Genomic DNA, 15,161 nt, shown 5'->3' on the forward strand with positions numbered 1-15,161 from the left:
AAAAGTTGTTAACCCAAGACTTTTAAATGTCCAGTTTGTAAGATTTATAGTATTGAGGTTTATTGACAGAATATGGCAGAAATGGAATATAAGTTGTTGTTTTAATTAGTGTAGAATGGGGAGAGTGATGCAACGTGTTTGCAATCAGCAAATTCATGGCAAGATGCCACCAAATCCCACACACCAGTCCTTAAAGTTGATGTAGGGAACCTGTTAACAAACCAGTACTTATTTATACACTACGAGTAGTGAAGCAACATTAGTAGTCAGTTGGAGTCCTATTTCTGGATTCCTGGTGAATGTAAGATAAATATTATCTCTCTTTTGGCTCTGTTTTTGGTCTCCACCAACTCCTGAAGCAAACAACTGGCTATATAGAAGCTACATGTTCCAATATGTTCACCAGCTAGTCTCTAACTATGTCTGTCTGCTGTTTTCTACCGAGTAGGCAGTGTCCAATGGGTTCTAAGAGCTTTTTTTGCTGAAAACAACAGCATGCTACAGCTGAAAATGACACTAGGAGAGCAATGACATTGAACTAAAACAGTAAACTTGCAACAGTACAACCAAACAATGAACAGGAACTTGCTATAAAGCTTAGTAAAAGCAAGGGGATCTGCAAAGTCAGGTGCTAAATCTCTGTAGGTTAGGGTTGGGTCACTATGAGTGACCCCTTTCACATTATCAGATTGTCATCTAATCCAAATACGTTTTACAGCTTTTGATTAAGTAAACCCATCACAGGATTAAGGTTTATGAAGTGCTTGTCTATTAAAGATTTTTATGTTGATTGCATCAAAATATGATTTGTTGAATGTAATTCATAGGCATAATTTCTCTAGAATGAGAAAAACATTTTAGGGTGTTGATTGGAAAGCTTTGTTCACACCAGACAACCTAACTCTGTATGAGAGGAACCTGACAGAGGGGTGCTTCCGGATTAGACCGATGACTCAGTGTTAAGACTTTTGCCTTAACAGAGATCAAACGTCAGTCCAACAGTGGCTTAACTGTTTAGATGTTTGTCAAATAGTGTGTGTCTAAGTGTGTTTGTGCGTATGTCTATGTGAGATAAAGAGAGACACACAAAGAGTCGTCTATAAGTAGAGTGTAAGTGGTGTCAGTTGTAAGTCTTGCGTCTAAATAAAGGATTACCTTCAACCTTAGAAAGTGCACACACCCCCAGCTGCCACATTAGCACTAGTGACGGAGTGTGCTGCATTTACTTACACTCCACGAAACCAACACCTATGACCCAAGAGATCATGCTAACATTATCAATAACCTCTGCTGGTTTTCTCTTGAGATATTTAATCAGAAATCTTCTCCAGAACTGCTAGTTCTGGTTCGTTACGTTAAGTTTTTCTTCTGATTGGCTTTTTTCATTTAGTCAATCACAATCTGACATAGGAACAGAAAATGTCCCTGACATCTGAGGCTTTCAGTGCAAACAGATAACATCATGTGTTGTTATATTTGGCTCTCTGCACTGGGGCAAACAGGCAAAAGTTCCCTGAACTCCTGTTGTGAACTAGAAATCACGCGACTTAGAGGTGGATAGAGCTCTCTTGACCCCATTTGAAGTGAGTCAAATGAGTCCCTGGGGCCGTTTTCGGCTAATCATATGAAGGTCCGGGGTTCAATGTCAGAAGGGAGGCTCCCATAGGTATCGGTCAGTTCAGATGGAGGGGTCATCCAAATGTGGAACCACAGCAGGGCTCACATTTCACTTGTCACATTTGAATATAGATGGCACACAGTGGCAGGTCAACATGGGGAGCACATTAGTCCTTCTGATTTCTAATGGGCTGGAAAAATGTGTGTTGCATTCTTTTAACACTTTATTGAAGGGGTGTGCGTAAAACTCTCATTACACTATCATAACCATGCCAACAGGTGTCTCCATGGAGGAGGATATATGAATGTTTATCACTGTTGTCATCAAGTGTCATTCAGTCAGTTAGGTCATTTTTAATGCAAAGTTGACATTGTTTGAGGGATCTTTATTATGACAATTTGACACTCTTATGCACATCCAGTCAAGTAAAGTGTTACCCAACAATTTAATATAGAACTTTTTTATTTATTGGTGGTTCATTCTGAATGAGCACTGAATGCTATGTTTGTCTATGTACATGGTTATTCATGAATTACTGTGCATGACTTATTCTGAATTCTGCTGTTTGCTGGACAGCCCAATGAACCATCAACATCTAACATACAGATGAAAAACCTGCTCTCCTCCTATGCTGCCTCTCCCTTCCCTCTTTCAGCACTGCTTACGCATTGGTTTTATCCTCTGGAATAACCCCACAAAACCTTCCTGCTCCCTGCAGTGCAGATTAATCATTTACAGGACTGGCATAACATTGCATTTGTGCATGCGTACGTGTGAGTCTGCACTCTTCATCATCCACAGAGTCCCTGGACTGGAAGATGAAGAGCAGCCTCTTTTCAGATATAGTGGAGTCACCTTCAGCACGGAGCTGAGTGGAGCTGACAAGCTGGCATGAAAATACGCCTGCTAATGACGCTTTCCCTGCGTGAGGCACCTTCTGAGCCAGCTGGATTGAGAACAAGGTCACGGTCTTCACTCTGGGTTTGAATCACAGACATTTAAATAAAGAAGATTTGGGCATCAGTTCAAAGAGACCTCACAAGACCCAAAAACACTGAATCTATCTGTGTTAGACTATTTGTTTGTTGCAATAGTAGTTAATGATTCAGAGGAATTTAGATAGCAACAGCACATCATTTGTACATGTTGTTGCTTAGCTGAAAAAATAGAGTGAACCTTCCATCTTGAATTGTGTATCATATTCATTTTCAAAAGTTAGTAGCTGTTTTTAATACCTGGCAACAGTTAAATATTTGTAAAATCCACTGCCAAACATAATCCAGTCTACTGAAGTAGTTCAAGTAAGTGAAATCATTGAAAATTAATTTCCCAATTATAAATTATTCAGCGAGTGGGACACTTGTTTTCCTCAAAATAGGAATAACTCATTTCAGAACAAAACTCTTCGATAAATATTTTTAACAGCAGCCAATCTGACATGAAATACTACATGGTGGTCTACTGGAAAGGCTCTGCTTCACAGGACCTTGACTTGTATCATTCATGATACCTGTGTGTATCCATCCGTCCTCTCCCCAGGTTTCGAACTCAGAGCGTCTTGCTGTGAAGCAACAGTGCTAACCACTGTACCACCGTGCCGCCTCCTGCATGTATCCTACTATTATATATCAATATGGTCGGTGTGAAAAAGGTCCCTTGCATCCGGTTTGACGTTCAATGTATAAACATAAAAGAAATGTATACATGACAGAAAATTTGTTTATTTGATAACCAACTTCACCTTAGTGACATTCAAGAGCATTATCATCACAGTATTGCATAATATATGATATGAGATATATAGTATATTCTACACTGATCAAAACAACTTAAACTTGAAGTTGAAACTGACAGAATTAGTTTTGAAGAAAAATATGAATATAATACAGTTAATTCAGTACAAGTTGTAGTGAAACAAAGAAAATTATGGCCAGAAAAGTTGCTTCAAAACGAAAAGCCACACTTTTTTGATGCATTAACACATTAATATAAAAATTACATTTAAAAGGCACATTCATAGAACAACAATGGGACAGTCTTGCATGCAGAGTCCCACAAGATAAAAGCAGCATCAAAGTCACAACTATATCACAGTTTAGTGGTAAACGCATTAGAATACCTGATATAACACCAGTCATATAGTATACAGAACAGTTATTGCTTTGATTATTGCTGTGGTAAAAGTGAACTATGTGCATTTACTCTGACAGATTGTTGGGGAGTATTCAAGCAGCATATGGACAGTATAATAAAGTCTCCATTTATACAAATTAAACACTTGCATTAAATCACCCTCTTTTTAAGAGGTGCAGTTTGCATAATTATAGACACTGCCACAGAAAAAAAGAAAGACGTTTTTATGTAATTCTTGTCTTTTGATGGCAATCTTTTCATTTCCGTGAAATATCCACTTCATCACCAGCTATTAGAGGTCAATCCTCTAAGAAAAGTCCCATTAGATTTCACCCAGTAATCATGGTGGTGGAATTTGCAGGTCAAAATACATCTAGGCATCTGAGCTCAATGTGGTTAAAATTTCAAACAGTAAAACTTTTGTGACGAGAGACTTTCAGTGTGAATTAGGTCATAACTACACATTTAAACCTAGCAGGTCTGCAACAATTGTTTTTTATAGCTGATTAACTTTGTTTAGTCAATAAAATGTCAGACAATAGTGAAAAAGAGAGGGACATGGATGCAGACCACACCAAGAGCATGTGTAAGAGGCACCTCCACAGTTGAAAGGAAATATGATGCCAACTGCCACAAAACCAAAGACAGTTATTTGATAAAATGAAAGAATAAGATACAGGATATGGATCATAATTATGGAAATTTTTTCCCTCTGATATACCGTCTGGCTGCTCTGCCTCAACTGATTCCCGGAAGTCCCTGATGGAAGGAAAGCTTCACTTGTTGGTAAAGTATCTAACTGCTAGCTGTTCAGCCAACTAGCACACTAGTGGTCTGGCACCATAAACATTAGCTGCAGGACGAACTGAGTTAATTGGCTAATGGCAGCTAGTAGTAAGCAGCAGTTTAGGAACAAGAAAAGCTATCTGCCCTTCAGGAAATGCCATCATCATGAAACACTTTCTCATAAAATAACATCTAGCTGCAACAAAATCAGTGACTAAAGTAGCAGAAACTCTTCACTCCTGAGGTACCTTTTCTGCATGCTCTTGCAGAGGTCTGCATGTCTGCGCTGGGTACTCTTGATAAAAAAAAAGCCCATCAGATTTTCTGACAGCCCAAGTGACATCTTTAAATTGCATGTTTCCTCTGACCAGCCAAAACTTAAAAGGTAGCTATTTAGTTTTACAATTATATAAAACAGAAAACATAAATGATATAAAACAGAAAGCCTTTTTAGAAATTGATTAAGAACTGAAACTTACTTAGGTATTTAAGTTCTGCTGAAACAGTGGTCATATGTAACTTTGATACCAAACCCAGTTTTATCCTAGGCCTCTAGATGTTTTTGGACCACCAAATTTACCAAATGTTACTAGGATGTATTGGAGATATTGTGATACAGTATAAAAGAGTTACAGGTGTCATTTTAATTTTCTGTATCACCATTTGAGTCTTGCAATGGGCTGTACAAATAATCTTGAATTTTATCTGGTCCTGTATCCAGTACCAAAGCTTACTGTGCATGCCACTCTCAATCGTCCCCTCACCTCACGTCTTATAAGTGTCCCCACCATTTGTGAACAAGCAGGTCATCTCCGTAGCCTGTGTCAAGGAGGCGGTTTCCACATTCCTCCCAGCGACACACCTCACCCTTGTCCAACACCACAAACTTCCACTCCACATGGCTCTCTGCAGGCAGGCTGACCACTGTGGACCAGTGCCCATCCTTGGCCCTCTCTAGTGGGATGAATTCCTTCCAGTTCCCCAGTTCCTGCTGGTTTCCTGTGACAGCCACCGTCTGGTATGGTGACTGGGTGAAATAATGGATGCGGAAGGTCACGTTGACATTCTGGGGCATGGGCTGGACTGCCACAACCTTTTTGTTATTTTCCATGTTTTCATCAACAAGGGATAGAGTGCTGGTTTGTTTGACTTCACTAGAAGATGGGATATCTGTTGTATCTACACAAGTGCTGTCTGTTACAGCAGAGCTATACTGGCACTCTTCTGTGGGGGGCTGGTTGGTTTTTGTGTGGTCTTGGGTAAAAGATGGGGCAGAGGGATTCAACCAGGGGAGGACTGGGTAGTTACTCTCCGTGATCCATTCGTTATTGTCCATAGTCGCCTCCATGATGCTGATTTCAGTCTTTTCATAGTCCTCTTCTTTCTCTTCTGCTTTTGTGTCCTCTTTCTTTTCAGCACTTACGCCTGCCTTCATCTCTTTAATTTCTACAACCTCAACAGCAGTTTTCACGTTTGTCTGTATTGTCAGATCATCGGTGAAGCTAGTGACGTTGGCTGTAATCTGTGCCATAATCTGATCCATCTCTCTGTGGTAAAACTCCTCAATCTCATGGCCAAACATGTCCTCATTGGCTGCAAATGATTCATAGTTAGTCGAATCTTTGGGCTCACTGCTTGGTACCTTGGAGGAATGTGATGGGTAAGGCCCAAACACCATACCTGCTGTAACTCCATTAATGACAGATACAGCAATATCATCAGCAAAGAGGCTGATTTTATCCTCTCTCCGTCCCTCAGACTGCAGCTCATAATCCATCACCGGCAGCAACATATTTTCAACAACCACGTCAAATTCATTACTAACGTCAGGGCTGACAGCCATGCTTGAGATTCCACTCTCATCACCAACACCAGGAGATGATATGCCATTATCCCTCAGCTCACTTTGCTCAAAAGACAGCGAGTGAATTTGACAAATGGGAGGGACGATGTCTTCAGCCATGACAGAAACAGCACCAGTGGTAACTTCAGAAAAATCTTCATTTTCTTTTGTTTGGTCACTTTGTTGGTCTTGGGATGAAGACAGGATGTCACGATGAGATGTTTCTTCAGACATTATAGGTGACGTAATGGTAGCATTATCAGAGGTGGGTGCATTAGTGGTAGCATTAATCCTTGCCAAAACAAAAGATTCATCATGTTCCATGTGGTTACTCTCTTGGTCTTGACAAATGGATGGCAGCTGAGGACAAGACACCTCTTCAACTATTACAGAAGGAGTTACACTTTGAACAGTACCAGGATCTGCAGTAACACTCAACTTGTCAACAACTTCAATATCTATCATTTGGAGACTTTGCTGGTCTTGTTGTTGGTGGTCGTACACTTCATCACTGCATTCTTCAGCTAATACTATCATGCCATTTCCTTTGTTTTCAGGCTGATTTTCTGCTTCGTGTGATGGCATTTCAGGACCAAGAATAGTAGAATCAGCGACTTCATCCAGAGATGGAGCTTTGTCTTCTTCTTTGTTTTTCTGTGGTTGCTGAGAATCCAACCACAAGTCAAGGGAATCTGCAATGCCTGAGATTTTAGCTTTTGCATCAGTGGTGAAACCTGACAGACCATCGTCATGATTATCGACCTTGACGGGTGTACTCAAAGAGGGCAGGGCCACATCTGAACTGCCATGTTCTTCAACAATGTTGTCAGTAGTCAGCATTGTGTCTTTCACTTGATCATCAACACTGTAAAGAACAACGTCCTCTTGATTACACGTAAGACTATTTTCCTCATTTCGTTCAATTTCTACTCGCTGCTCGTCAAAGTGTGGCAGGTGGTTGTCAAATTCGACAGTTTCTTCAAGTTTGTTCAGTTGGTCTTCTTTTACAACATCTTCAATCACTTCATGAGCTTGACCACCATCTTCATTCCAGTCGCTATCGCAAATGGGCGGAGACACCGTGTCTGTCACATGATCACTCTGGTCCTGTTGTGTGCATGGCTGGTTTGTTTCTTCTTCAGATGTCGAGAAGCAGATCTCAGCTTGTTGAGCAATTACCTGGTGGACTACACACTCCTCTTCTGCCGTCTCACCTTCATCTTTCTTCTCCTCCTTTGGAAAGAGGCCACTGTTACTTGAATAACTACTGTAATCAATACTATCTGATTTCACTTCCTCAAACTCTTCATCTTTGCCAAAACAGATCCAAGGGGCAGATACATTTTGGATATGAATGACAGGCTCTTCCGGGGTGCTGTTTGTCTCCAGTGTGATTGCATTATCCTGTAGTCTGTCGTTGTCACCCATTTCACCCATATGAGGGATTTGTTCAAACAACACTGCATTGTTCAAAGCACATTGAAGGTTTTCCTCTTCTTGACTGATGTTCTTGTCACCATTATCCTTGACAGTGGTCACATCCTCATCTTCCTGGCATTCTGCTTTTACCACCTAGAAATATAAATAAAAGGTTAATGCCTGCAGATCTAACTTTGTCACACTGTAGATAAAAATACCAACAGGACACAAAGTACACAAGTGTGTACCAGAAAAAACTTCCTGTGGCTGATCTCTTAGTCTGTGCCAGTCTGAAACCACAGAGACAATGAGGTCGAAGAGAAATGGATATGTAGGTGAGAGGAAATATTCCCTGTGGGTTGGTGCTCCAAATCTTTAAATAAATAGTTCAGGCAAATTGGGAAATACACTTATTTGCTGAGAGTTAGATGAAAAGATTGACACCACTCTCATATCGGTCTGCTAAATATGGAGCTATAGCCACACCTCTGGTTAGCTTAGCTTAGCATAGCAAAAAGACTGGAAACTTGGAGAAACAGTCCAGATTAAACAAATAAGATGTTTGCAGGTGCTGGTAGCTGGATTTTGCTACCTTGAGACAGAACCATTTCCTCCTATTTCCTGTGTTAGTGCTATACTAACCCAATCATCTCCTGGCTGTAATGTTTAGCTGCGTTGTTTATGCTACGATCATCTGCTCTAACTAATTCCCAAAATGTCAAAACTATTTCTTTAGGTCTAAGGCCTGTCACCCACTTTTGAGGTAGTTCTACATGCCTACCTAAAAACCACTGATCCCAAAGTACTACTTACCTTCAGCACAAACTCATCAGCAATAATCTAAGAACACTAAACATACCATTAATCTACTGTTGTTTAAATAAACCTTAAACATGCACTGAACAAAATACACATTGAGAGTTGTTGAGATACCTTAAAAAACCACATTATAAAAATTTCTGGCTAATACTCTTAAGCTCTGAAGATTGTAAATGTTGCTGGCTATACACAGGTGATTAAATCGTTCAGAACACTATTTTTGAGTGTTATGAATATTTGAATAACTTTTTTTTTGCAAAGCCAGTGGCCTACACAACAAATACTGATGACGTAGGTGTTAACACATCATTAACAGTACCCCTCCACACTGTCTGTTCCCACCCACCTCTGGCTTGTAAGAGACAAACTGGTAATTTTCACACCTGTTCTTTCCTTGGATGACTGCTGAATTATCATATACTGAGAATAGCTCTATTTGCAGATGGGTTGGCCATCAACAGCTCCTCTCTGACTCACAGACTGAAATGTGCATGTTATTTGTTTATTCCCCTCTCACAGCTCTACCAAAGGAATCCACTTTCTTCACTAAATACTGTTTTTTGTTTCTAGGTCAATGATTTGGCAAGATTTTTGATTTTTATAGACCTTCACAACAAGCTGGCCTATACAGCCCAGAGAAATTATCACCTTTGAAGAAGTAGTGACAGCTAACATTTTAGCAAAAAAGGTACCTATTTGCACATCCTACAATTATGGATGAAGGTGTAGGGTATGCACTGTAAAAATGCTAAAAAGCTGCAAAGAGTTCAAACTAAGCAAAGTTCTATTAAACTCAGCTGACTGCTATAGAAAGACAATTGAAATTTGTGTTTACCCATGCCTCCGAAATAGTATTTCAGCATTTAACCACAGACCAACTGTGACAGATTAATTTTTATTTTTTTCTGTGTCTTATATATCCTGACACAGATACAAATGGCTGCCTACCTTCTCATCCTCCTTGTTGTGGTCATCATTAATCAGCTCAGGCTCCTTCAAGCAGCTATCATTATCACAGACCTCTTCTATCACGTCCTCAACTGTTTCATCTGTTGCACCCTGCTGGCATTCAGCAGCGACTTCCACCACCATTTCAGCCACGGTGTAAGTATCACTTGGCAGGCGGCCCTCATTGGCCTCTTCTGCATACGTCTCTGCTACTTTGTAAGGGTCCCACACAACTGTGTCATCTGAAGTGATGTGCTTCTCTTCTGGTACTTTAATAGGAGGAGAATAAGGTAGAGGTTTCTTCTCAGCAGCAGCAGCAGCAGCAGCCCGACGGTGTCTGATTTTGAGATTACTCTGAATCAGATCAGCATCCTCCTTCACATTTGATGAGCCTTCATCACTCAGGTCTATAACAAAATATAAGGGGAAAACCCATATGTTATAAAGTAAAAACACTCTGTATTGTGAGGTGGATTAATTTCTAGGTAATATTTATGCCTGACTATAACTTGTAGAAGTTGAATAGATGACAGATGAGAGGTGCACTTCTAAATATATGAATAGTTAGCATTAATGAACCTAGATATTTCATTAAAATTGTAAATCAATATTGATGAGATGAGCATATTTACTGGTTTACAAAGTTCAAACAAAAAACAGGCTATGTTTTTTTTTTAAATTGCACTTTTTCTTATGTACCTTTGTAAAATGACAAGACAGAAGAAGAAAGGATAAGTAATAAATGCAATCAGCAACACTAATGGTTTTTTGGATGCATGTTTCCCTCATCTAAGGTCCCATTTGACCTTGCCAGACTCTCTCTTGAATACCCTAATTAATAAATTGTATCTGTCTGTAGCTGAATCTAGAGTATAATGTTATTATCCCCACATAGCCAAGCCATTAATGCTAAAAGAACTCATAATTTAGAAAAATTGCCCCTGTGAGTGTTATTTTATTACATACTATATTACTGGAACTGATGCATTCATGTAAAAACAGCATTTTACTATTAATCGACTAATCAATTAGCAGATTGATTGTTACAGCTCTACTCATCATTCAGAAAAAAGGCCCCTGTGAGTGTCATTTTATTACATAGTATATTACTGGATTATTACTCGATTCATGTGAAAGCAGTATTTTACTATAATTGGATGTGGTTGTGGCATTTTTATTTATTGTATTTTATTAGTTTAATTTAAAACAATATAGTATATTGTATGAGTTCATTGAATTTCAATTAATTCTCTATTAATAGATTAGTTATTTGGCCGACAATGTGTCAGAAAATGATGAGAAATATTGATCACTGTTTTCCAGAGCCCGCAGTTATGTCCTCAAATGTCTGGTTCTGTCCTCAACCCAAAGATAGTCAGTTTACTGTCATAGAGGACTGAAGAAAACAGAAAATATTCACATATCAGAGGCTGCACATCGTGAATGATGAATCAGAGAATTTCAGCTATTTTTTTTACTCAAAATGATTAATCAAATATCATAACAGTTGGTGACTAATTTAATAATTGACAACTAATCGATTAATCAACTTATCATTGTAGCTCTAACTTCAGTTGTACTGTAGAGGAATAGAATCATGAAGTAGACTATCACAGCTGTATCTGTCTATGTTAGTATCAGCATAAATGTTGTTCCATATGTGTCTGTAGCCTACAATATTTTTTTTTAATTATTATTATTAACAATGTAGATTATTTTCTAACTCCATTGGCAGCATTTTATGTATATTTGATTCTTTTTCTTAGGTACATTTTGTTCTATTTGTGTTTTTTTATTAATAGTTATTAATAATTATTAAAAAGATCAGTGACGTTTATTTTGTCAATGACCTGATGTCATTTTGGACAATAAATTAGCATGGAAATACTTAAGTAATGTAGATGAGTAAAGGACTGTAAATAATATCAGCCACTTTAGTTACATTCCACCACTTCCAGCATTTACCAACAATATTTATACTTTAAAATATCTGTCTGGATCAGTATGAGGTCAGCTTTTACTAATGGCCCAGAGTTAATAATGGCTTTATAACCCGCCTATTTATATCTCTTATAGTAGGATATCACTAACCTAACTCAGGCTCGATTTTAATACCAAGATTATCAGCAGTAGCCTGTTATACTTTGAAATGTATAGTGACCTTACAGTATTTGCGTGATATTCCTCGTGCTCAGATCACCATCATCTGTAGGTTAATATTACTACATATAAATACCTGTGAATTCTTCCACCTGTAAACCGCAGTGATCACGTTATTTGCGGAGGTTTTTTTTACCTGTTGACTCCGGGGAGCTGTGGCTCTCCTCCGAGCTCGGCTGAATCACCGCTGCGTCTCTCTCCTCCCCGCGGCTCCTGCTGTCACCGTCGGCGGCCGCGGCGGTGGCCTTCCTCCGCTTCCCCCTCACGGTCCGGTAGATGACGAAAGCCGCCAGCACGGACACCATCGCCACCACAGCCAGGACCACGGCGGGACCGTGACGGCTGATCATGCAGAAGAGCGAGGCCAGATCCATGCGCCTCTCCACGGCCACCGTGTTTTTCAGCGGCATCGCGATCCGTAGTCAAAACAGCGAGCCTCCCTCCGTCTGCGGCGTCTCCGTCAGCGCGTGTGAAGGCCTGGCTGATCCTCTGGAAGCTGCTGCAGGCTGTCTGCTGCTCCGCACTCCGCTCTTCCCTCCACGTTTTCAAGTGTAGTTACTGACCTCTTGTTGCTGCAGAGCTGCAAAGGGTGCAGGTGCGGGCTGCTCATTGGCTGCCTGGATCACGGGGGCTCAACGTTCATTCATAAAAAGGGAAAGGAGCTTGTTTTTGCAGCCTGTTTCACACAAACGTCCACGCAGCTATTCATCTTATTGCAATTAATCAGGTATGAGGGTGGGTGTTACATCCCACTGACAGGATTAAGCTCAAGTGGAACCACTGACACCCAGTCTGATAAAATACTGTCCCTACTGTCCCTTTGTCAGTTCAGTTTTGTCAATTCAATTCACTTCTTTATTGGCATAACAATTCACATGTGTTGCTGAAGGACAATTACAAGACAACTAACAATAATAATCAAAATAGCAATAGTTCATAAAATAGAAGATAGGTGCATTTAAAAATACAGCTTATAATAAAACAATTAATTATTATTCAGTTAAATCAAGTACAACTGCATATTAATTTACTACATAATGTTTGTTCTATCTCTGCAGAGATTAAGGGTAAGACAACCTCTCATTTAATAACAAGAACAAACAAGTAAACAAATGGAGATGCTGGTGGTATTGGTTGAATACAGTATAATTTATATTTCTACATTTCTGTAGCTATATCTGTGTCCCACTATTGTGTCTTTTCTTGTGGCAGGAAATGACGTATTTGGCAACCAATGCTGCACATTCACACATTTCTGTAAACTTTGGAAACTGGGGCAAAATTTTTCAAAGATTGAGGAAAAAAAGAGGTGGTGTTCTTCTAAAGTTTGGACACTGGACAGGCTTTTTCTTGCAACTGCACACTGCTCAGAGCATCTTCCAAAAATGTGAAGGCTGTTGGTTTGAATACATTTCAATGCTCAAATGTTGGAAAGTTTGGGACTATAAGAAAATCTCAAAGAATTGACAAATTTGTCATCATGAACTCTCAGTTACCTCTCACTTTTGTTATTTGAATAAATAAATACCTTTTGATACATATGTTCCAGTAATAACCTAAAAATAGCCTATATAAATTGATCTGGGTAAGATGATATGATTATACATGACAGCAACAACAACAACTGTACTCTCAACCAACCTCTATGGTGAGATCTGCCATAGAGAAAATCTCATGAACACATACTTTGAAGACATCAGTGATGTCATCACTCCTGTGTAACAGCTCCACCCAGCAGAGATCTGTGGTAACAACAGGAAAGTTCCTGGAGAGTCTGGAGCTCCTCCACAAAAGCTGGGACAGATTAGTTTGATTTACCAAGTCTTTACACTCCATTTCAGTATTCTATAATATAACAATGGATTGATGCTACTTTATAACCCATTACTGTAAAAAAAAATTCAGATTTTCATCAGATACACCCTTTTTTGTACTGTATGAGATGAAATGTTTGTTCCACAAAGGTGCATATCATTTTCTAAATTTCTAAATAAATTTAAAAAAAAAAGTCTTTTGTCAACAAATGCCCAAATATGTTCCTTTGGTATGTTGTCATTCACATGTTTGTAAAGTTTTGATACTAAAGTTTGAACATGGACAAAGCAGGACAAAGCAGGGCCAGTTATTGTTTCAGCTCTCCTGTAAAGCTGATCAAACAACACAGCACAGAAAGGTCTTAAGATTATCTTGAGTAGCCCAATAATGATGTTTGTAATTTTTCAATTTTTTTTTGTGCTTTGAGCACCACATGCTAAGTGCCATTTAGTTCCATTACACTGGAGACTCTGGAGACACTCCATAACTGTGCATCTGACACCAAAAACAATCTAAATAGATAAACAGCACTACAGGCCAGGGGAAAATATGTAATAAATGATATTTTTGATTTGGGGGTACCTTTAAATAATCCTATATTGCTCAACATGTTGCAGTTAAATAATTATGTGTTGTTGCATTTGCATTTTAATACAATTATTTATTACAGTCAACTGTTATTATGCAAAAGGGTATATGATCATCATTTAAGACTTTTATAAAATTCATATTAAATAAATTGTTAGATTAACATGTAGATGAGTCCATGTGTTGAGGTGTGTCCTGTGTGCTGTTGTCTGTCTCTGTGCTGCTGTCTTCTGTCTGTGTTTTCTCCTCCAGGCTCCTCTTGATAGTCAGCTCTCTCTCAGCCTCCTCCACACATGGAGCTTTGTCCTCCTGGATGTGGAGCTTCCCGTCTGGATCCAGGTAGCAGGAGACGTCTTCAGGGTTCAGCCCTTCAGGCAGATCAAACTCCTGTCTGAATTCCTGGAGTCTGTAAGAGTAGAAGGCTTTCTCCTTGTCCTCCTGCTTCTTCTCTGTCTTCCCACTGACTCTCAGCTTCCTGCCCACCTGCCTGACAGACAGCTCCTCTGGGGAAAAGCCTTGAGTGTCCAGGGTCAGACGAAAGTGTCCTCCATCTTTCTCCAGCTGACAGGAGAGTGGCTGCATGGCCACACTGGTTGGGAAAGGCTCCATGTCCTCCAGAATGTTGTGTTGAAGTTTGTCCATCAGCTCCAGACTGTTGTGGAGCTCCTGTAGGTTTCTGTGTAGTAGATCCTGCTGGTAGAGCAGAACTTTGACCTGTGGACGCAGACTGTGGACAGGCCAGTAGAAGTCCATGAATGGACTGAGGGTAGACTGGAGTCCATGAGAGCACAGCATCTTCACTGTGTGTTCAGTGTTGAGTCCTCTTGTTGTCAGATCAAACACTGTTGAAGTGTCTCTTCTCCTCTGTGTGTCTTTCTGTCTCAGCAGTGGGACTGTCCCGACTTTTATGTTCCAACTGGAGGAGTCTTCAGGAACTTTCCTGTCATTACCACAGCTCTCCACTGAGTGGAGATGTCACACAGGAGGGATGACGTGATCAGAACCTTCCTGTTTGATCAGGAACTTTTCTAA

The 15,161-nt window shown here is 39.7% G+C and overlaps 1 protein-coding gene and 1 pseudogene across 1 annotated transcript; both read right to left on the bottom strand.

The window, feature by feature from the left end:
• Window positions 1–4,987: 4,987 nt before the first annotated feature.
• stbd1 (starch binding domain 1) lies at window positions 4,988–12,299 on the bottom strand. The gene is made up of 3 exons (XM_084746608.1): window positions 11,863–12,299; window positions 9,567–9,973; window positions 4,988–7,952 (listed from the first exon to the last, which is right to left on the bottom strand). Exons 1-3 carry the CDS (start codon window positions 12,134–12,136, stop codon window positions 5,310–5,312), a joined length of 3,324 nt encoding a protein of 1,107 aa, XP_084602734.1. The 5' UTR covers window positions 12,137–12,299; the 3' UTR covers window positions 4,988–5,309.
• Window positions 12,300–14,191: 1,892 nt separating this feature from the next.
• On the bottom strand, window positions 14,192–14,926 carry LOC146308195 (heat shock protein 30-like; annotated as a pseudogene).
• Window positions 14,927–15,161: the final 235 nt, after the last annotated feature.

The sequence above is a fragment of the Lutjanus erythropterus genome, chromosome 20 (assembly GCF_056507025.1).
Source record: "Lutjanus erythropterus isolate fLutEry1 chromosome 20, fLutEry1.hap2, whole genome shotgun sequence".
NCBI lineage: Eukaryota > Metazoa > Chordata > Actinopteri > Lutjaniformes > Lutjanidae > Lutjanus > Lutjanus erythropterus.

Bases quoted from the DNA above. Each gene is read 5' to 3' on its own strand.
- stbd1 (XM_084746608.1), bottom strand. From the start codon at position 12,136: ATGCCGCTGAAAAACACGGTGGCCGTGGAGAGGCGCATGGATCTGGCC. The intron at 9,974-11,862 runs GTAAAAAAAACC...ATTTTGTTATAG, and splicing joins CAGCTCCCCGGAGTCAACAG to ACCTGAGTGATGAAGGCTCA. The intron at 7,953-9,566 runs GTAGGCAGCCAT...TTATATTTCTAG, and splicing joins ACAACAAGGAGGATGAGAAG to GTGGTAAAAGCAGAATGCCA.